Here is a 22848-nt window from a genome sequence, read left to right as displayed (position 1 = left end):
TCGACTTTATTCAACAAATGTACCGGGTTTTTCACCATAATTTGACCCCCCCTTTAACTTTGTCACTAGAAGAGGTACAAAAAAAAGTTTCCTACAAAAGTTTCACGAAATCGACTAGTGTTTTTTAAAATGATTTCACAAAACGAAATATATACAGAGTGCTTCGTTTTTACTTCTCAAATGTCAAAAAATGACAGCGTCAAAAGTGACAGCTCTCCAGATACCGAGCTATTCAATATAAAACCTCTTATTGGAGAACCTAGAACCGTATACAATCCAAATTTTTGTTGAATAACATCAACACAATAGTTTCTATTTATTTATCATCACCCAATAGCAGTTCTGCAAATACTCATGTGAAAATACAAATAATAACAGTTCTGGCGCCTATATAGGAAGTGCTACATTATCACTGTTACGCCAGTTGGAAAGCTATTTACAATTTAAACTCGGATTAGGATCAGTGGTAGCGCAACTTCGCTAGGGGTTCCTCAGCCTATTGGAATATTCAGGAAAATTAGCACTTCCTAACTCGAACTGTTGCGAGCAATGTTGCCAATTAGAGCTGGCTAATTAAAATAATGAATTGATATTAGCATTTTCAGTTATTTTCATGGATGATTTGCGATTTGATTAGGGGCAATCAATGAAGGAAATGAAATTGAAATAACTGCATTAAGAATCGAAGGGTCTGCCTTCGCTTGAATGTATTATTCAACAGCATAGTCATACTGTGTCATTATTTCTGTCACCTGGTTAGTGGCTTATTGGGTAAAATTACTGGTATCTTTATAGTGATTAGATTTTTTCTTCTGTAGGTGGCGCTACATAAATTTCCATATTTCCATGGAAACGAAAGCAAAAAACTTTAATTTATTTTCTTAAGAAGGCACATTACAGGGTGTTCCACCATTGACGCGACGCTTTATTTGCTGTTAAGCGCTGACATTTTTTAATTGTTTTCGACACACTATCATTAGGATTCGTTACAGCTACATTCAATAATCGACTATATTTTGGTAACCTCCAAACTTTGTGTGGTAGGCACAATTATATGAAATATGCAGATAACAGGCCAATTGAAAAGTCCCAGGTCTACCATAGTAAAACACATTTTTTTTGGCAAAATTCGATTTTATTATTCAACATAGTTGCCTTCGATGGCGATATAGCGATCTTACAACTTTTCGATACCATTTTTGTAGTACGATTTGTCATTCGCTTCGAAATATCCCTAGTTTCAGCGATTACTTCTTCATTGGCGCTAAATTTCCTTCCAGCGAGCATTCTTTTGAGAACTGAGAATAGGAAAAAGTCGCTGGATGCCAGATCTGGCGAATACACCAGCATTGCATAAGCAATTCGAAGCCCAATTCATGCAATGTTGCCATTGTTTTCATTGATTTGTGACACGGCGCATTGCCTTGATGAAACAGCACCTTTATTTTTCTTCAAATGGTGCCGTTTTTCAACGATTTCATCCTTTAAACTTTCCAATAACGCTATATGATAATCGCTGTTGATGTTCTGGCCCTTTTGGAGGTAATCAATGAATATTATACCTTGCGGATCCCAGAATACTGATGCCATAACCTTGCCAGCTGACTGTTGTGTTTTTCTTCGCTTTGAATTCGGTTCATCGTGTGCAGTCCACTCAGCTGACTGTCGATTGGACTCTGGAGTGAAATGATGAAGCCATGTTACATCCATTGTCACATAACGACGCAAAAATTGAGTTTTATAGCACCTAAACAGCTTTAAACACTGCTCACAATCATTAACACGTTGTTGCTTTTGATCGATTGTGAGGTCGTGCAGCACCCATTTTGCATACAGATATCTCATGTACAAATATTCTTCAATGATATGATGTACACGTTCAGATGATATCTTCACAATGTCTGCTATCTCGATCAACTTCACTTTACGGTCATTCAAAATTATTTTGTGAACTTTTTTGATTTCTTCGTCGGTGACAGCCTCTTCTGGGCGTCCACTGCGTCCGCCGTCTTCGGTGCTCATTTCACCACGTTTAAACTTAGCATACCAATCAATGATTTTCCTGGTGCAGACCCCGGAAACTCTTCATCAAGCCAAGATTCTGCTTCAACTGTATTTTTTCCCTTCATAAAGCAATATTTTATCAGCACACGAATTTTTTTGTCCATCTTTTTTCAAATAACAAAAGTAGCTACACTCACAACGCAATATCTCACAAAATAATGGCCGGACTGCTGTCAAATTCTGACACGTATCGTTTGAAGGTTGGTACTATCTAAAAATCATATGGATTTAATACTAACACCGCCATCTGTATATCAGACCGGGGACTTTTCAATTGGCCTAATAGTTGGGGAGATAAGGACTAACAAGCAAAAATTGTCCGAAAAAACTTTCAAATTTCAAATTCGGAGTTGACTCCAAGTGAAATATTGTATATGTCTCCTAGACTATCAATGAAACGTCTTCAAGTGTATTGAATACCAGTCTCAAATATTCCATTTCTCTTCCAGAACCGTTGTCACCAATATCAGAACACGATATCAAGACTGAACCAAGAAGTTGAAGCTCTCCGACACCAACTCGAACATATAGGTTACGAACACGATCCCGAAAGTCTGTTAGAAGCACACACTGCAGCTTTACAGCGCCATGCCGAAGAATCTAGGAAACAGTACGAGAAATGTTTAGACGACGTAGCTAACCAGGTTGTCAAAGCACTTCTAGCCCAAAAGGTAAGATATTCATCAACTTCCCGAAGAGGAGTTGTGACCTTGAAACATTTCCAGAACTTGCGGGAAGAAGTCGGCACCCTGCATAACAGAATTCAAGAACTGGAGGACCAAAATAGAGCGCTGACATCGATGTTGGTCCATCAGTTGAAAAGCGATAGCTACGAGGCTAACTGCAGCTTGCAGCTAGCTCTTCAAGACACAACCAGTTCATCCGACAACTCACCTGTCAATGTTGTGAACACCATTCCTATAAAACACTACAACTCCTTCAACTCAGCAGTGCTGGACGAAAGTCCTAGTGAAAATATCGAAGTTAGAACGAACAACAAACACACGACGATACATTCGAATATTTCTGGTGAGTACTTAGATGTCTTGGTGTGCTTCAAGTGTATTAGTTAATTTCGATGTCAGTCAGATCTATCTAAATTCTTTTTGCATGCTGTCCTTCCTGTCAGTTACTGTAGGTTGTCAAGTAAGTCACGATGATTTTTCCAGATACAAAATTTTCACTAGAAGATAAAAAGCGCCACCAAGTTCTCACGAAGCTTTGGACTGAACTTAAGGGTGCGGAAGTAACGCCCAAAAAACTTCTGGAAGCTTTAAGTGCTGTTGATTCTGCCCTTTGGGTACCCCCTCAAAGACCTGTGTCGCTCAATTTACATTTGCCGATCATTGCGTCTACAAAGTATAGAAGATCTAGGCCCATTTTAGGTAAATCTGTGATATGAAAAAATTGACTAGTGCACTTGACATCTGATCAAGAATTAAAGAAAAAAAAATGTCAACGATACTTCATTTTTGAACACAAACCTCTCCTGAGGTTTTCAATGCTCCTTTTCATTCTTGACTACAGAGATTCTGAAGGCACTCCTTTAGTTTTCAAAATGGTGAGTTCACTATGGATACTATTGTTGTCTCTGTTCACAGCGCAGTCAAGTTCAAAGAGTGAGGAGGAAACTACTGGGAATGAGTCACCTGAGAGCGGAAATAGAGACGAAGGATACTCCACCATGTCTTCAGATGTACAAACAGATGTAACAAGGAGCTCCAACGATGGTCCTTCTGTCTATAACGGAAGTGGAAGAGGCTTAGAAGATCTGAAAGAAGCTACAGAAGAAACTGGAGATGGAGCCGAAACAAGATTATTGGTTACCGATAGCAAAGATCCTGATATTCTGTATATACCATTGAATTTGCTGAATCTGAAGTCAAGGTTTGTATTTACTGTAAACATATAAAAGGCTTTTGAATTTTTGAAAATTGCATTACACCATTGTAGTGGAATTGAATCTTGTTGAACTGTTCGAACAATCATTAAAGAAGAATAATAATATCAACACAGCAAACAGAAGAAACAGTCTCATCTCAAAGTCATCTCAAAAGCATGATAGTCAACTCAACTTGGTTGCTTTCTCATTGAATTTTCTAAAGCCCTACTGCAGCAGTTTTTACTGTCAACAAATTTCTTACTGAGCCATTTTAACTCTATATTATTTTTTCATCAGAAACAGTTATCCTCCTGGCAGAGACATGCTTCCATTCCAGCACATCATGAGAAGTTTCTCAGACTCTCATCTCTGCATTAAGATTACAACTGCTCCTAGTCCCTGCTACACTTTCAGTTCTCCAATCTCAAGTAGTCCATCCATATTTCTGGTAGACATCACTGAGAGAAAGAAGAACGCTTTAAGGAGAGCAAGAGGAACAAATACTCTTTGGGGTAAGCAATGAAATCCATTTTCCATGATGAATTAGAATAGATAACATGGTTTTCTGTTCATCATCTTTAAGAACATTACTGAGTTACCTATATGGTAGTTTTTTCCATTGCAGGTAACAGTAGTTATGATGGTTTCGACGACAAATCGTCTCCAGTATCTTGGTCAAGTGCTATTGAAGATAGATTAGAATGCACCTCTTGGGATACAGAATATATTCAACATTGGTTGAAACTGGATGAAACAAGAACCGCCCTACAGCAACACAGAGATCTTTTTGAATTAGAATATGACCGTACGGAGTTGGAAGACTGGAGTTTGAGCCTTTCCAATGACGATCTTAGAGAATCTTGGAAAAAATCAGGTAACAATAATCGTTCAATCAGAATCTGGTTCTGAAGGGTGTTTTTTTTAGAGCTATATAACTTTAAATTGCAATAAAACAACGATGGATTATTCGATTGGCATGAATTTTATTTATCCGCAAGATAATCTTGTGGCATTACATTTTAAATATGATTTCTGGCATATGACCGCCACGGCTGGCTCGGATGTAGTCCAATTTGGACGTCCAATTTTCGATGACTTTTTCCAACATTTGTGGCCGTATATCGGCAATAACACGGCGAATGTTGTCTTCCAAATGGTCAAGGGTTTGTGGCTTATCCGCATAGACCAATGACTTTACATAGCCCCACAGAAAGTAGTCTAGCGGTATTAAATCACAAGATCTGGGAGGCCAATTCACAGGTCCAAAACGTGAAATTAGGCGGTCACCAAACGTGTCTTTCAATAAATCGATTGTGGCACGAGCTGTGTGACATGTTGCGCCGTCTTGTTGGAACCACAGCTCCTGGACATCATGGTTGTTCAATTCAGGAATGAAAAAGTTAGTAATCATGGCTCTATACCGATCACCATTAACTGTAACGTTCTGGCCATCATCGTTTTTGAAAAAGTACGGACCAATGATTCCACCTGCCCATAAAGCGCACCAAACAGTCAGTTTTTCTGGATGTAACGGTGTTTCGACATACACTTGAGGATTAGCTTTGTTTGTTGACGTAGCCATTCAACCAGAAGTGCGCTTCATCGCTAAACAAAATAAAATGGACGTAGTGCGCGATACGTATTCCGCACAGAACCATTATTTTCGAAATAAAATTGCACTATTTGCAATCGTTGTTCAGGCGTGAGTCTATTCATGATGAATTGCCAAACCAAACTGAGAATAAATCACTTGACAGCTGTTAAATCGGTCGCCATCTTGAACAGTAATGCCAACTTAAAGTTATATACCTCGCAAAAAAAACACTCTATAGTTCTGTGTGGCAGTCATTTATATTTTATTAATTTTTTCTAGAAGCGACAACTCCAGGACAAATTTCCATATCGACTCTACCAAGCATTCAAGAGAACAACACCTTAGAACTTGAGGAGGACTCTAATGAGTGCTTGTGGAACAATTCAAGCTATATGATGGACAGGGAGGGAAGAGAACTTGTTACTTTCCTCATGGACACTTCTCACTCCCAGAACGGAAAGTCATGGCCTTATGCTTTATCTAGTCCTGTGAATCTGCAAGCTTCTCCTGACAATAGCTGGTCTAGTGGAGGTTCCGATTGCCATTCTTACGAACCTGAGACTTGCTCGAAAAGGTCTTCAGCTGCGTTGAGTGGCTGTAGCGATGACACCGGAGAGATCCCTGCCATTGGCACTGACTTTACTAGAGATTTTTATAGGTGAGTATTGTGAGAAATTCTCTGCCAATGGATGTGAAATTTGATGTTTAAACATGTTCAAAGAGTATCCTATATCTAGAGAAGCAGAATTTTTCCATTGGGGGGACCATCTACTGCACGAACTGAATGTCCATACAAAATATCATTGAGATTGAAGAATAATAGTAAAAGTTAAGGCTATTACAAGAATGTGCCGAAACACAGAGAGACAAACACGAAACCTAAATTTTTCAGGATCGTTGGAAATGTATTTTGGCAATTTTTTATCGTACAAGTGATGCTTCCATTAATTTCTGTAGACTGAAGCAAAATCATTAAATCATCATCACATTAGCAGTTTAAATTCAGGAATAATTGAATTCTTGTTTACTTTTTCAGACTGGTCAAATTCGAAAGTACTAAAAGCCTAGCATCTACGTCTTCCAGAAGTATTCAAGGCGAGAATACTGATCGTGAAATGACTCTTCAGAATGTTCTTACTTTCCTAGCCGAGCAGCAAAAATATGTGCACTCCAAAGAAAAGGATTCCCGACCATGCTCTGCAAATGAAATAATCACCAAAGATTATGTTGACTGCCCAGTATTATCCTCCGACGATTCCAAAAACAATGAGAGTCATCTTAAGAATGAGTTCAAGGACGAAAACTACGTCACCCTGAAACAGCTGTGCGAAGAAGCTTCAATGAACGAGCAGAACTTGAAAGATAAGAAGTCGGAGGACATCTTCCTGGACATCAAACATAACATAGCTTACGCCCATGAAGTCTGCCTTGTAACACCGATAGACATCGAAAGTGAGAACTGTTCAAACATTTGTGATCAACCTGTAGATATTTGTAGTGTTAACATAGAACTTACTTCTGACTTTCCGAATCAGGATTCCGTTAATGAAAGTGATACAAATTCGAATCAAGACAATAATAAGATAAATGAATCATTAGAAAGTGATTTGACCAAATCTAGTGATACTACTTCAAGTGATATATCTGTGAATAATGGCAGTGAATCTTTAACTTCAAGTGTTAGTACTCCGGAAACAATAATTTCTAAGATACCGCGAAGAAAGTTAACCTCTTCAAAACTACCGGTCAGCCCTTCCAAGACTGCATATAACAATAATGAAACTAAAATACCAAAGATAAAAGTACTACATAAATCTCCTAAATCGAAGTCTCCATCTCAAAGACAAAAAATTGTTCACGTTCAACCAAAACCCCCTACCACGCATGTGATCACTTCGGAAAGGCTTCCACAAAGTACTGCGGGCACTATCAGCAACATCATTGATGGCCCGCCACACAGGGCTGTTAGTTTTCACGAAAGAGCCACATCGAAAGATGTTATCGATGAACTCAATAGAATGATCAAGAATGGAGAGGAAACCGTTATTCAACAGGAGCAAGTAGAATCTACAGTGAATGCCAGGTTGGACCAGAGTTGTAAGCCGACAGGATGGGTGCATGTCGAGAGAGATATTGATTTGACAGATCCTAAGGTAGGTCATCTTATTCATTACGTTTTTAAAACTACTGCTGAATTTAATGTCTCACATAGTAGTGTTGGTTTTGTTTCATCTGCTCTCACTGTGCAATAAGCTTGAGACACAAGAACCACTAATGATATTTAGTTGTAACATTTGATGATAGTAGTCAAGAAAACCTAAATTATATTCCTTTGTCTAATTCTGTGGTAAATCCTTTAATTCTGCCATACCTTGTAGAAGAAAATCATGTGGGAGTATCTCAGTTTCAGACAGATTTCATGGTTATATTTCATTATTATATGTTGGTACTCGGAACTTTCCTGTCATAGATATCATCTGTCAAATTTGGAAGAAAACAGTTTTGCCAACCAACATTCCCAATGCAAAAATCACTAAATGATATTTATGGAAATATTTTATTGATTTGAATTAAAATTTAGTGTATTAGGAAAATAATTTATAATACTCGTTCAGAAGACATATTCTAACACACGTTCATTCACAAACTCGCCTCTTTTTTGTGGCTTGTTTTATAATTTTGAACTTGTAGAAGAATATCAATGCCTTCTGCACTTGTATTAGAAATAACTATTTCATTTCACATAAATTGGAACCAAACAATATCAAAAATCAAAATAAATAGTTAATCATAAACAAGCAGTTGAAAGATTCTTAAAAGATACCCAACGCTGATCATTTGGTATTTAATTCTTTAACTGATTTATTCTCTCGAATTTTTTCAAGGTCATTAGACAAATTTTTAGCTAGGATTAATTTTTCTTTTCCAAGAAAAGCTCAAATGAAATCATCTTTATTGGTTCATGGTCTAGAACATCACTAGGAAGTCATTAGAACCGAGTGAAATTTTAAAATTTAATGCAAGTGGTTGCTATACTTGATCTTTCTTTCTCTAAAATACTAACCATGCGAATAATTAAAAAATTGGGGAATCAGATACATATCAAAATAATATTTCAAAAATTAAACAACATGGAACATGTAATGTTGTACCTAAAAATATTGAATTGAATACTTTTTATTATGATATTATATTCTTAATGGCGTTGAAAATAGAATTATGTTTTTTTTTTTCTGAATTTTGCCTAGTTAGCAAATGTCCTGAATTTTCAAATTCGAATATGCAAAATCACTAGTTGTTTTATTGACTCCAATAAAAAGTAGATTGACAAGAAAAAATCTGTGTATAGAACTCTTATTAGATTTACAGTTTCAGTATTACTCATTAATGCTTTCTTTTAGAACAACAATAATAATGATCTCATTAATTCATTTTGATTTCTCTAAACACAAAGGAGGCGAATGAAGAATAAGAAAATGTTATTATTGTAGAGGTTGTGAAATTTCATTATTTCTTTGCAACAATTGATTTTATCAGTCTATAATATGCATGAACAAATACAAAATTCTTATTAGCTTAATCATGTTTCTGGTCACTTCGAAGTTCAGTTTTATTTCACTACTGTAAAGTAGAAAGTTTAAAATTCAGCTTGATGAGAAAATATTGGAATATTCCTATGGAGAAATTAGGTATCTATTGTTTTTCACCAGCTGTAAAAACTTTTTGAACGGGCAATTTTAAAAATGTTTCCATTTTCAGGCTAGAGCGAATCTCTTGGACGTTATGATGGCTTCAGTTTCTAGTGATTCATCGCCAACATCTTCTTGTGGTGGAAGTGTTACAAGTGAGACAACAGAAGATCCTCCAGACTATGGGCACCTGCATAGAATACACCGGTGTCACAGGCAGAAAAAAGGTATGTAAACCACAGAATTTCTCATTTATGCAATCAGTTATTCACTGTTTCATCAATGAAGGAAATTTGAACTTGTGTTTTTCAAAATTTTTGAACAATTTAATGGTGATATATTAATAATAATGATGGTCTTTATTTTAACCTCAGTAAAGTCAAGCTAGTAGCTTGACGATTTCAAATTTCTTTCAGTTCATTTTTATGTTGCACCACGAAATGATCCTCTTTCTACCCACAATTTTATCCATCATATTTGAAAGAGCACATTCATTTAGTTTTCAAAATTAGTTATCAATTCAATAAGATTTCTCAAACATTCTACAGCAACGTTCAGCTGTTGTTATTTAAAAATGAGCTAGAGTTTTTCTATACATTTTTCTTTTCTTCTGGCATCTTAGTAGACGAAGCTCTTTTTCTAAAACATCTGTCTTTCAATCCCATTTTTTGTTGGTGCAAGTTTTCCTATCTTATTAAGTTTGTTTACTGATGATTTTTGCTTCCGCACTATGAATGGAATTTCATGTTGGATATCAAGTGATAGTTGCTCTTAATTGACTGATATGACAGAAATACATTTCTCTAATTCTGTGACATACCTTGAAGAGAATGGTACGGGAATATCTCTGTTTCAGACATTTTTCATTATTATATGTTGGCACTCTGAACTCTTCTGTAACAGATTTATCTATTATCTGTCAAATTTGTGATACAGAAACAGTTCTGCCAACCAAAATTTTTCAATCCAAAAATCACTAAATGATATTTATGGAAATTTTCGATTAATTTCAATGAAAATTGAGTGAATTAGAGAAAATATTGTATAATACTCGTACATAAGGTTGATTCTTCCACTCGTTCATTAAAAAACTCTCTTCTCCGTGGTTTGTTTTTTAATTTTGAACTCTTGGAAGAGTATCGATGCCTTCTGCACTTGTATTATAAATAACTATTCCAATAGTCCCTCTTGTTAACTCTTAACTATAACTTTACGACTTTTTCAAAAAAAAGAAGTTCATTTCAAATACTCCTTTGCGAAGTTTCAATTGACACCAGCTTTGAAGTTTTTTATTTTGCCAACACACAGTGTGAATGCTTTTGCTTGCTTTCTTACCCACCTGAAATCAGTAAACAAGCTCTCCTAAAAAGACTTGGCTGAGCGATCTGTAAAATGTTGGGGATTTCAAGCTTCTGCATCGGCACCCTGCACTCCCATCACCGAGACGGCAGTCTGAATCCAATCTTCTTGCAGCCAACGCGATCAGACCAGAGATGGCGGTAGTGAGAGCCTCCCAGGCCGTGTCTCGGCCTACTATCATCGGCAGAACGGACTTTTTCGTTAGGTATGGGGAGAAAGAGAAAGAAGCGGTCGCTAGTTTCGATTTTTTGGATAACCTAATCACTAGTGGAAATTCCTTAAGTTGCTCGTTAGAGGAACAAATGGAAGAAGATATCAAAAGTAACGGGGATATTCTGAGGCAGTTTAGAATAACGCAGGTTTAAACGCTCCTATCTGATTATCAAATTTATAACCGAGGCAAATTACGAACAACTACTACAAATTTTTCTGCCAATTCTTATATCGATTTGATTAGAGTAATCTTAATTTTTCTTTCAGAATTGTCAAATTTTCATGATCCAATCGTGGAATTATATATCTTAATTATAGTTTTCAAAGAAATGTACATGTACTCTTTTCACAATCCATATTTACATAAAATTCTCATTATTCTCAACAAATCTATACCGGTAACTGTAAGCAAACGTTCTCACATGTTAATAAATTTTTTTTCTTTATAATAACCCCTTCAAAAGTGACAATTTTTAATTTTCAATATCAAATCCTAAATTCAAGTAACATTCTTTCACAAAAAATATGTAGAAACTTTTTCGAAATTGCTTTGTCCTAACAATCAATGCAAAATTAGTATTATTTTAATTTTCAGTAATTTATTTATTGTCCATATGTAAATTTTTTACCTTTAAGATTCGTATTTATTTTTTTCGAGTCTATTGATATCAGACAAATAAAAATATAACATATATAATTAGAACGAGCTTAGTATTTAAGGCTGTAAATATATAATATTATTTTTATTAAGATTTTTCCCAATTTCGGGGATCACTTTTTATCTAGATAACTCAAACGAATTATGTGTAGTACATATTATTTGTACTTTGTGATATATTGTAAATTTTGGAAGGGAAGATCTAGATGTGTCTGTTGTATCTTGAAATTTTACTGGTGATGTTTATGTGAAGTCCTGGGTATTCTAAATAAATTTATGTCAGATTTCATAGTTTGAAGTTACAGGGTGGACTTGATATAGGACTAGAGTTCAATGGCATATGGATTTGCTGTTTCAATATCTCAATTCTGTTAGTGTATCACAATTAATATTATCTTGATCTGGTTTCTAAATTATTCATCCTCCTATAATCAATCATGTTTCCAGTCGACACCCAGAATAATTTTTTTTTTGAATGAAGTCATAAATGGACTTGTTTATTCATTGAACTGATCTTTATCAGCATCGCAGTAAAACTTAATAGAAAACATCATATAGGATGTCTATGTGTGTAGAATGTATTTTTATATAGGTACTCGTATAATTAGTACAAAAATAGGATATTTATGATGAATATACACAGGCTGATTTGTGGTTGTTTTTAGAATCGAGCAGGACTGTAAGCATTAATTGTTTCTGAAAATGACTATTATATATGAATCAAAAAGAATATTTGCTTCATTTTCCTTTGCCTTTTTATGGAAAGTCAGTTAAAGCATGTTTGCTAGAGTGTAATGAAATAAAAATATTCATATAAAAGAAAAATTTTTATAGGCAATTTTTTCTGAACATTAAAAACTTTTCAAACAAATTCACTTCATTAGGTTTTTCGGTTTCACGAAAGCATTGATATATTCATCGCTTAAATAAAATTATTCTGATTAAAGCTTTAGATGGTAAGTACTTTGATATTGATTTTAAAATCGAAAGACTATTTGATTTCAAGGATGTGAAGACCTGCATATTAAGATGAAGTAGATGGGTATAATTCACAAATAAATACAATATATAACCATGAAATTCATCCAATTCAACAATTGTTTCTAATTGAGAATAGTTGCATTGTATTGCAGCTTTCTTATTGAAATGTTTAAAAATTAACATAGATAAAATCAAGGAACAAAATAATAATCAACAATTTCAAAAAATATTTGCCAATAAGGGCAGATGTGCTTCTTTGTCACAATATGAACATTATAAATATAAAATCATGAACAGGACTAGGGATGACCAGACAACTAAATAATATTGAGATCTGTTTGAAAATAATAAAGCAATAGGAAAATCTGAAATGGAGACTCTAAATTCAATACGCTCTATTAGTGTGAGGTCGCTTCGCCATTTTAATTGTTCTAGGTTAGGGTCCTGTATCCAAACAAATAAATTATCATTCAATTTAGTAGATCTTTCAAAAACCAACTCAGATTTGTTGTACAAATCTGTTGTCAAATTAAAACTGTGATTCACTTTCTACTGCAATAAGTCAGACAGTAATTTAGTTGAAAATGTGAACCCTGCATGCAACGAATATTGGAACGTATTTGTTTTTCAGATATCTATATTCAAATAATGATGTTGTTCTTTTGTTAGGCTCCTGGTTGCACTCATCATATTGAGAGGGATACCTGTAAATTTTTCAGATTTCTTAAGGATGACTTTTGGTCCATTTTCTTTTTTGCTATAAAGAAAATGACAACTAAATACAAAAGCACCTGTGCCAGCTTCATCAACCCTCCTTTTTTGAAATCAATGAATGAATATGGAAATTGCCATTTTCATCATGAATAAAAAAAAACGGTTGCTAATAAATAATTTTCAAATTACTTGACAATTTTTCTATCACATTTTATTCACCTACGCTGGGTCCATTTGTTTCTTATAATAGAATACTTGAGAAAACTAAAAATTTTTTGGTCTCCCTCTCATTGTAGCAAGCCCAACATCTTAAAAACAAATACATTTATCGTTCCAATATTTATCTCCTGTTGGGTTTATATTCAACGAAATTATTGTCCGACATATTGCAGTAAAAATTGAATACCACAGTTTTTATTTGACAAAAGATCATACATCAGAACTGCGTTGGTTTAAGAAAAATCTAATTTTATTTCACCATATATAAGGTTTCGTTCAAACTGATAAAAACCGCTTTTCACAAAAAGTAGTGAATGGTATAGATTTCAAATTTACTGATATGAAACTTGTTTTGTCAGACTATTGATTAATAATGAAACCTTTCTATAAATCATCTTATTTATCAAAAAAGCAGACGTCTACATGAACACCCTACAAAAATGAACAAAATATGTTCGGATACAGATCCCTGATATAGGACAATTAAAATGGCGAAGAGACGTGAGCACTAATAGAGCATATAAACCCTAATATTTTAAGTAGTCCTATTATGGGCCCTCATAAACTCAAACCACTCTTTAAATTCATCCCAAAACATTAAACATAACACTGAATGAGGCCCTAATCTAAGGTACATTGGTCCTACCCCTTTATAGAATGCAGATAACCCTTCTGTTTTATATATCTTGTGAACGCAGTCTACATAATTGGAGTAAAGCTGGCCACTTCCTAAGCGATCAACAGCTGCAAAAATATCGTCAAACTTGTAACATTACCATTATTTATAAAAAAAATACCAATAGACTTACGTTGATTATATAGTCTAGTTAATATCAAATCAAAAGGTGTCACTAAGACACTAATAGCGATTCCTCCAATCATACTTGCTATAAACGTACTGAGTATTTTCTTATCATGGAAATACTCATTTTTATTTAAATACCTTTTTGTATAAGTGAAAGATGTCAATTGCGATACAGATGCTATAAAAGCTCTAGGAAAAACGGCAACTCCCCCTCTAAAAAACCCTTTCAGCTGAAAAATCATCAAAATTAGCATAAGGTGAAAGTTTCATTTTTTCTGGTTTCCCAACAATTTGTAAAAATTGATTATACCAGTCAATAGTAAACGAGATAATTTATTTTGTATGCAATAGTTTCCTCACCCCATGTTCTTTTAATATATCTCTTAAGGCATAAAATGAACCTTTGTGTTGATGTTGGTGCCCGACTGCTATAGATTTTGCTGCTTGGGACTGTAAGTGGGTTTTCACCATGAAAAAGGGGTTTGATAAGTAATGTCCAACGACCCCTCCCATTCCACTAACGAGAACATTTTTGTAAAAAACTAAGTTACCTTTTTCGTCCCTTAAATATCCATTGGCATCTGCATAATGATATACACCTGCAGTTTAAAACTTACATTAATCAGGTATTATGTTGAAGACAATAATATACCAAATCTGAATCCATTCATTATGAATTGTACCCAAAGAGCTGGCACTAATCCTTTCTGAAGAGATGCAACTCCTTCATTTTTTACAATGACATAACTTGCGTGGAAAATATTTTTGTAATGAATTGCATGATGTCCCTTTTTCTTAAGTTCTCCTTGTAATTGCATCCGAATCTTCAAAACTTCTAAAGGATTCGTGAAAATTCCTGCAGTAACTGCAGCAAAGCCTCCAACTAAGATCTCCATGTGAGAATTGATAAGTATTTAAATCTTTTAGTTAAAAAGTAATGTTGAAAAATATATAAACCAATGCATAGCCTAAATTCTCAGTTTTTTGACTAAAATGATACAATGATACATCAATTATCGATTATTGAATTATAATAATTATCTTTTGGTGAATGAGTAGGCAAATAAAATTAAAACAAATAAAACCAGGTTGACAACTACATGTAAAAAATTCTTAGGTTATGTTTGTAAACTTGTCAAATTTTCGAAAGAAAGGGTTAGGAATTTAGGGTCCAGTGTCGTCCAGGTGTGAATTTTATTAAAAAAAAGTTTAAGTGATGTCGGTTTCGAACGGATTTTTACCATGTGAAGATAGCTCCACTGTTTTTACAGAGCTGAAGGAAACATTTCCTTCATATGCCAGCGAAAAACTGAAAACAATGGAATTAATGGAAGGTTCACAAGGAGTTGTAAAAGTTATAGGTGAAAGTAGAATTTACTCCTAACTGTAGCCAAATATTGATTGGAAATTGAATTTATACTTTTCTTTCAGAACGGTTCGGTAAAGTTTTTGCACCGGTAGTATTTGACATGAATAGAAATATCGACGTAAGTTTCGAACATAATATAGTTTTATGGTGCTAGTAAATAACGTAATTTGTAGAAAATAAACGCAAAATATAAAACCGATGAACAAATTTTCGAATATATTGAGGATATGGTATTGGCAGAAAAGCGTAATGATGGTATGCTTGTTACGGATGCTTTACAATGGTTGAGACGGTAAGAGTAACTTCTATCTTGGGTGATGAATAAACAATATGTGCTTTGTTGAAGGGCTTTGCATTTCATATCGAGGTTATTCCATCATATCCTGGATAACCATGACCACGGTTCTATTTCTTCAGATTTAACCCCACTACTGAAACGAGCTTATTCTGAAACACTAGAACCATACCATGGTTGGTTAGGAACACAATTATTCAATGTATGTCATCTCATTCTAAAATACAATTATTTAATTATATTATTTTCATACCTTTATAAAATAAATTGTGGTATGTTCGATAACTTTTCAAATTTGTCATAGGTGATGTCGAAATTTGCTCCAACAATTCACTGCCTTTACTACACCCTTGCTTTAGACAAGCATAATAAAGTTGAACACGTTATCAGAGATATGAGAATTCTTACAGAGAAAATTGAAAGTTGTGTTGAGAAACTTAAAAAATTCTACGAGGATAATAATCTTGAGACTCATTATAGAGCGTGATCTCTTATAAATATGGCTGTAATATTTGTATTATGGATTATTTGAGAGTATATATTATATAAATTGACTTGTTGATTTGAGTTGTTACGTTTTGATATTTTTATTTTATAGTTTTTTAAATAAATGTTATTTAATGAATCTTGATCATCATTTTCTTACATATTATTATACGGTAGTGTTATTGTTACCTACCTTTTTTTGTGGCATTTGCAGGTGAATTGACGTTACGTAATATATATCCAGAGTATTTCTCACAGAAACAATTATCATTCAAATATTCCTAGTCATAATTGTTGGGAATTTCTCAAGTTTTTTTGGCTCATAGTTTCAGTTGATTATTTCAGATTAATTCTCTCATTTCTTGATTGAATTCTTGAATTGTGGAAACATTAAATCATTTACTGTTATATAAAAATATTTTATTGATGAAACAAACTTAATCTACATGTATGCCATATGGAGGTAATAAATTATGATGAATCAACATTCCAATTTTCTCTACAAATATTATTTGCATCTCTTTTGCTGCCTGGTCGACATCTATCAGGGATTTGGAACAGTGTTAGGACTCTGGCGTCCGCTTGTGTGCATTCCACTATCAAGGTATCAGGATTTATTTTTAAAATAGCGGCAGTACCATTGATTGGTTCACAGGGTCCATCAGATTTTTCTAATTCAAAGCATTTTCCATTATACCTATAATAAAATATATAGATTCATGTGGATAATTCAACCAAGTTAGATTATTGTGACTGAATGTGTTCTCCATTAGATACAAGATATCTATCCTTTCTGAAGGGCCTCAATAATAATGTCTAAATAAAACAATTCCAGAAAAAAATACTCAAAGTTCGATAACTTGTTTTCTTTGAGGGATCCTTTTCCAGTCAATAGAAAACATATTGGGAATTCTAGACTAATACTGATTCTTTCTAATGGCATAAATATGAATATAATTAAGTTATAGTCAAATCGTTTTTCTGAAACGCACTAAAAAATGAAAGAATTTTCATAAAAAGAAATATAGGGATCTTTTGGTATTGTTCAAATGGATGCTGAATTATGGAACAAAATTTTATATCAAAATTTGTCATAACTTGTTTACTTTGAGGAATTCTTTTCCAGTCAATAGAAAACATATTGGGAATTCTAGACTTTTACTGATTCTTTCTGATGGCATAAATATGAATATAATTAAGTTATAGTCAAATCGTTTTTAAAAGACAATAAAAAATGAAAGATTTTTCATGAAAAGAAATATAGGGATCTTTTGGTATTGTTCAAATGGATGCTGAATTATGGAACTAAAATTTATATGAAAATTTGTCTTAACTTGTTTACTTTGAGGAATACTTTTCCAGTCAAAAGAAAACATATTGGGAATTCTAGACTATTACTGATTTTTTCTGATGGCATAAATATGAATATAATTAAGTAATATTCAAATCGTTCTTTTAAAAGACGATAAAAAATGAAAGATTTTTCATAAAAATAAATATAGGGATCTTTTGGTATTGTTCAAATGGATGCTGAATTATGGAACAAAAATTTATATCACAATTTGTCTTAACTTGTTTACTTTGAGGAATGCTTTTCCAGTCAAAAGAAAACATATTGGGAATTCTAGACCATTACTGATTCTTTCTGATGGCATAAATATGAATATAATTAAGTTATAGTCAAATCGTTTTTCTAAAAGATAATAAAAAATGAAAGATTTTTCATAAAAAGAAATATAGGGATCTTTTGGTATTGTTCAAATGGATGCTGAATTATGGAACAAAAATTTATATCAGAATTTGACTTAACTTGTTTACTTTGAGGAATGCTTTTCCAGTCAATAGAAAACATATTGGGAATTCTAGACCATTACTGATTCTTTCTGATGGCATAAATATGAATATAATTAAGTTATAGTCAAATCGTTTTTCTAAAAGATAATAAAAAATGAAAGATTTTTCATGAAGAGAAATATAGGGATCTTTTGGTATTGTTCAAATGGATGCTGAATTATGGAACAAAAATTTATATCAGAATTTGTCTTAACTTGTTTACTTTGAGGAATGCTTTTCCAGTCTATAGAAAACATATTGGGAATTCTAGACTTTTACTGATTCTTTCTGATGGTATAAATATGAATATAATTAAGTAATAGTTTGATTCTTCTTCTAAAAAAAATAAAAAAATTTTCATAAAAAGAAATATAATGATCTTTTGGTTTTGTTTAAATGGATGCTGAAATATGGAACAAAAATTTATATGAGAATTTGTCATAATTAGAGTAATTAACTTCTTATTTTTCTCACCTAACGTAGCTTTCTGAACATGGATTTCTAACACACTGTACATTTCTGTTTTTCACTATAAGATGCTGTCCTTCAGAGCAAGGCCCTTTCATATATGCCCTATAACACTGATCTGTTGGTTTATAGTATATGTACTCTAAAAAAAAATTGATAATTCATATTACAAGATACTCATCTTAATACTTTTTGAGTTGAGTTATTTTGTGTTAAAAGAGAAAAATGATGCACCATATAGTGTTAAATTTTTAGTGTTGAGTAGTAGGTAACTTTTCAAATGTCGCGTAATAATAATAAGAAAATTCTTAAAAATCTTTTTAGCATATTGCTTACTTGGCCCACAGTCGCAGTACCATGGCTCTCCTGGATAATAAAGCTGATTTCCAGGACACTTCTCTTGATTCACAACAGGTTTTGGTCTTTCTGTTGTACTTCTCTGAAATTTTGCAAACGTAAAAATACTGTATTCCTTCCATAATAAATATTCAACGTTGAATGTTGTAAGTACGATACTTTCTCTTTTTTTTTGAGATTGAATAATTACTTATCATTTTATATTGTTCTTGTAACGATAAAAACAATAAAAATGAACGGAAAGAGTTTATATTATATAATAAACGCTCCGAAGGAGTTGCATATATTGAAATAAAAAAAATACTAACCAATAAAACTGTTGTTGACGGTGTATAAACAGAACTTTTCATACGAGCATATAATGGTTTGTTTCTTGAATCGCTAGAAACTCCAGAGATTATATATTGGCATAATATCAATTGGAAGAGACAACAACTCCAAAACACAAATACTTTGAACATCGTGACTGAAACAATCCTGAAATGTTAAAACAATTTTTAATATCCATATTACTGATATTTGGTGGATTTGATTAAGATAAAATGTTGAACACACATTAATTAAATGACGAATTAAAAATATACATCATTTTATCAGTGTAGCGGTAATTATTTATATGCTCACTTAAGATGTCTCCAAGTTTATCATTCATTTGGAAATTATTGTTTCTATTATGAAGGAGATGTTGAGTGTTTTATTTTCGTGAAGACTTTTATTTCAAGGTACCTTATAAATATTGAGTAATTGTTTATTGACTACTTCCAGAAGTTGGTGGTTTCGAATTACGAGTTTATATTGACTATAATTAGGTACTCCTAAAACTGTGAAATAATTGTTCGTCGTATATGCTTTGTTTAATTACACAGGTAAAACCTAATACCTATATCTTCAAATACTCGTATAGTAAAGGAAAATAAATGTATGATTCACATGTTGAGAATCATTTCCTCAACAATGAATAATAAGTATATTAGAAAATTTTAGTAAATAATGAGTCAGAAAAAATTGCTTTAGGTAATTAAGTATTCACTCATTGATGTTTGTAATGGGTAAAAATAAAAATAATTGAATTTGAAGATTTTCTTGATGATCAGTACTATTTTTGGGATTTTCCCTTTCGTAATCATTATTAAAATACACGATTTTTGAAAGAGATTGAAATAATAATAGGTATATAAAGATATTAAATTATTATTTCACAATAATTCAAGTTTAAAAAACAAGAAAAAAGGAAACAGTGTCAATACATTTAAGAGGCTTACATCACTCCTAAAACTTCTTGAAGTCCAAGTTAAGTTTTCATTTTTTTGCTGTTCGATGCTAGCTGAAAGCATCTCGAGAACTAAAAGACTATTTTTTCGAAAAAATAAGATATATCAGAGAGCAGATCATGTTGATTTGTTCTCGAGTCTCTCTAAATATTTATATAATCTATATTTATGACCTGCTTGTTGACATCTTATTATTTCGAAAAAAAAATCGAGGCGGGTTCTTGAAGATTTTTTTTCTGAGTCTTACAGTTCGATGCTTTCAGTGAGCATCGAATTTGGGACACCCCCTGTACATCAAATTGATGGCCAATATTTTTGTGTCATAATTCTAATTAGAATTTGCAAAATTTCAATAAAAAAATTATAATAAAGAGAACTTAATAGGTAGGTATCATCGAGGGTATCATTGAACTAATTGCTCTCAAGAATGACTATAATGAGGAATTGATAGACAAGTTGTTAATGAATGAAACTACAAATACAAAATAGCGTTGAACATGATATACACACAAATAAAAAAAAATTTCGAATATATTTCACTAAATTATACCTAAGGTAGGTTCTGAAATAAATGTCAAAGGTATATCCAGAAAATAATAATAATTTAAGAACTTCTTTCAAGATAAATTCAAACCTAATTCATAAAAAACAATAAAAATACTACATCAGAAAACGAAAAATCAGTTATCATATGTTAACTTGTAATGATTGCCAAAAAGTATACCTAAATTGAATATACTGGAATATCTTTTCAGTTTAGAATTAAAGAACATCTAAAATATGAGTTTCCTCAACAGCAAGAATAATTCTACATATTCTTATGATTTATTAGAATTAGGGCATAGGTATGTTTAACCATAATTTTGAAATTCTACATACAAAAAAAAAATTTACGGTTAAACATTTCTAGATGATCTAGAAATAGACAAAATTAAAATTGGAATATTATCAAACGACCAAGTGGATATTAACAACTCGCTCTTTTGAATATTTTTTTGAAGACCATTTATTTTTGGAATTTCTGGAACTCCTTGTTAATAACAGGTACTTACCCCCTTTTATATTTAAGGGATAGTTTCATTTTAAAAATTCAGTTATTCACAATTTAAAATCTGAAGAAGCTTCAATTGTTATTTAAAAAATAAAAAAATAACTGTTTTTTAATTCAAATATTCAACAGTCAAATAGGAAGCAGTTTGCAATATTCTCGTTGGCTATAAATAATGACTAAAAGATTAATGTTAAAATAAGAGGGAAAAATTTAATGAAATGTCCTGATTAATTTTGGTTTTCGAAAATACTTGATTTCCCATTCATAATTATAATTCATTGTGAAAAAATAAATAGGAAATTAATTGAATTGATGAAGAAGTGATGAAAATATAAATGAATTGTTTTCAGTTATTTAAAAAATTCTTATCCTCTTATTGGTCATTCACATGAGATATTCGATAAAATGATATTCCTAAAGATGTTTATTGATAGTATCTTTTATTGTCTCCACCTAATTCATAACAAAAACTGATTATATATTGTTGGACCTATCTGAAATTAAGTAAGATATGGGAATAAACTATGGGTATAGGTACTTACATATAATTAGGTACTGGAGAAGTAACACAAGATGAAGCACAACAAAACATGCAATAAAACAAAATGGGTTGGTATCACAAGTACCGCTAACGGAATCTCACTTCCAGGAAGTCTTAAAATATCTGAAATAAGAATGATACCTTTTACCTTGACTATAAACCGTACACTTTAAGTTTACATAATTTTCCACTGATTGCTTTGTACAACTACAATTAATATTTTTATTATTATGTCATTCCACACTGTTCTTCGGGAAAACCATAGGTTCTCTTGAGGTTTAGCCAGTTTGTACGCGAATATTCAGATATACCGAAGCGCCAGAGATGACTCCCATTGACCAGGTACTGAAGAATAATTAATTTATACCTCATTTCAATAAAACAACGTAATGGAAAGTTTCAGAGAAGTTTCGCTTGTTGATCTTGAATAAAACCTGTCAATTTTTCCGCATTTATGTTCAGTATTCTTATTTGAATATTTACTTGGAAGCAGAGCTCATTACAATTGGGAAAATTAAGATCGAAAAGCGTGCGAAAAAAAGGTTTTAAAAAAACGAAATCTTTCAACTGCCAGGGTTTTCCCGTCTGTGAAGGCGCCAAGGATTTCCATCCATTGACTTATCAAGATATCAATCTCTTTACAGATTTTTATTTATTACTGACAGCATTATAATATTACCTTATTTGAATACAAAAGAAGTCGCTCATTCGTATTATTTCTTTCAGTAACATGAGGATTTATTATTTCCTTCGTTAATTTATTCTCAGCATACCAGAAATGTTCATCAAAACAATGGAGGATTGCTATACTTACAAAAACCGCTGCAAAACATCGAAACTATTAGCTCTAATAGTTTCGATGTTTTGACGATTTTAGTGGGAATTCGAAAATTTGCAGCGTTTTCAACTTGCTCAAGTTGAGAAACATTATCAACAGTAGGTACCGGGTTTTTCATCATTATTTGACCCCCCCTTTAACTTTGTTACTAGAAGAGGTAC

At 32.7% G+C, this 22848-nt stretch overlaps 4 protein-coding genes across 12 annotated transcripts in view; 2 read left to right on the top strand and 2 right to left on the bottom strand.

The window, feature by feature from the left end:
* LOC123679719 overlaps positions 1-12189 on the top strand; it is a 278857-nt gene extending 266668 nt beyond the window's left edge. For 2 of the 8 annotated variants that reach the window (XM_045617147.1, XM_045617150.1), the window contains 10 exons: positions 2514-2735; positions 2790-3093; positions 3234-3449; positions 3666-3951; positions 4244-4458; positions 4572-4820; positions 5820-6198; positions 6577-7693; positions 9300-9456; positions 10639-12189. In XM_045617147.1, coding sequence (XP_045473103.1) covers positions 2514-2735; positions 2790-3093; positions 3234-3449; positions 3666-3951; positions 4244-4458; positions 4572-4820; positions 5820-6198; positions 6577-7693; positions 9300-9456; positions 10639-10685 — 3192 coding nt within the window. In that variant the 3' untranslated portion in view covers positions 10686-12189. Of the gene's footprint in view, positions 1-2513; positions 2736-2789; positions 3094-3233; positions 3450-3665; positions 3952-4243; positions 4459-4556; positions 4821-5819; positions 6199-6576; positions 7694-9299; positions 9457-10638 lie in introns of all 8 variants that reach the window. The other 6 variants (XM_045617143.1, XM_045617149.1, XM_045617144.1 and 3 more) reach the window with 5 other exon arrangements.
* Positions 12190-13182: 993 nt separating this feature from the next.
* Positions 13183-15220, bottom strand: LOC123679722 (solute carrier family 25 member 35-like). The gene is made up of 4 exons (XM_045617153.1): positions 14831-15220; positions 14539-14777; positions 14183-14408; positions 13183-14117 (listed from the first exon to the last, which is right to left on the bottom strand). Exons 1-4 carry the CDS (start codon positions 15072-15074, stop codon positions 13909-13911), a joined length of 918 nt encoding a protein of 305 aa, XP_045473109.1. The 5' UTR covers positions 15075-15220; the 3' UTR covers positions 13183-13908.
* Positions 15221-15293: 73 nt separating this feature from the next.
* Positions 15294-16396, top strand: LOC123679724 (pleckstrin homology domain-containing family A member 8). Its single transcript, XM_045617156.1, has 5 exons — positions 15294-15539; positions 15610-15665; positions 15721-15839; positions 15894-16044; positions 16147-16396. The coding sequence occupies exons 1-5, from the start codon at positions 15395-15397 to the stop codon at positions 16327-16329; spliced, it is 654 nt and encodes a 217-aa protein (XP_045473112.1). The 5' UTR covers positions 15294-15394; the 3' UTR covers positions 16330-16396.
* Positions 16397-16726: 330 nt separating this feature from the next.
* On the bottom strand, positions 16727-22351 carry LOC123679718. 2 transcript variants are annotated; one of them, XM_045617142.1, is made up of 6 exons: positions 22333-22351; positions 21851-21972; positions 19295-19463; positions 18966-19068; positions 18636-18771; positions 16727-17025 (listed from the first exon to the last, which is right to left on the bottom strand). In XM_045617142.1, exons 2-6 carry the CDS (start codon positions 21898-21900, stop codon positions 16800-16802), a joined length of 684 nt encoding a protein of 227 aa, XP_045473098.1. In that variant the 5' UTR covers positions 21901-21972; positions 22333-22351; the 3' UTR covers positions 16727-16799. The 2 variants fall into 2 exon arrangements, with proteins under 2 accessions (XP_045473098.1, XP_045473097.1); XM_045617141.1 differs by lacking the exon at positions 22333-22351 and adding an exon at positions 22029-22193.
* Between the last annotated feature and the right edge of the window lie 497 nt (positions 22352-22848).

Source organism: Harmonia axyridis, chromosome 5 (assembly GCF_914767665.1).
Source record: "Harmonia axyridis chromosome 5, icHarAxyr1.1, whole genome shotgun sequence".
Classification (NCBI taxonomy): Eukaryota; Metazoa; Arthropoda; class Insecta; order Coleoptera; family Coccinellidae; genus Harmonia; species Harmonia axyridis.
Note: the sequence above shows the minus strand (reverse complement) of the source record. Positions and strands in the feature narration are given on the sequence as shown.

Excerpts from the sequence above, each read along its gene's own strand:
- LOC123679724 (XM_045617156.1), top strand. The coding sequence starts at position 15,395 with ATGTCGGTTTCGAACGGATTTTTACCATGTGAAGATAGCTCCACTGTT. Across the intron at positions 15,540-15,609 it reads AGGAGTTGTAAAAGTTATAG|AACGGTTCGGTAAAGTTTTT; the intron begins GTGAAAGTAGAA and ends CTTTTCTTTCAG. Across the intron at positions 15,840-15,893 it reads GCTTTACAATGGTTGAGACG|GGCTTTGCATTTCATATCGA; the intron begins GTAAGAGTAACT and ends GCTTTGTTGAAG.
- LOC123679718 (XM_045617142.1), bottom strand. The coding sequence starts at position 21,900 with ATGTTTTGTTGTGCTTCATCTTGTGTTACTTCTCCAGTACCTAATTAT. Across the intron at positions 19,069-19,294 it reads CGTCAACAACAGTTTTATTG|AGAAGTACAACAGAAAGACC; the intron begins GTTAGTATTTTT and ends GCAAAATTTCAG. Across the intron at positions 17,026-18,635 it reads TGTTCAGAAAGCTACGTTAG|GTATAATGGAAAATGCTTTG; the intron begins GTGAGAAAAATA and ends ATTTTATTATAG.
- LOC123679722 (XM_045617153.1), bottom strand. The coding sequence starts at position 15,074 with ATGGAGATCTTAGTTGGAGGCTTTGCTGCAGTTACTGCAGGAATTTTC. Across the intron at positions 14,778-14,830 it reads AATGAATGGATTCAGATTTG|GTGTATATCATTATGCAGAT; the intron begins GTATATTATTGT and ends TTTAAACTGCAG. Across the intron at positions 14,409-14,538 it reads ATATATTAAAAGAACATGGG|CTGAAAGGGTTTTTTAGAGG; the intron begins GTGAGGAAACTA and ends ATGATTTTTCAG.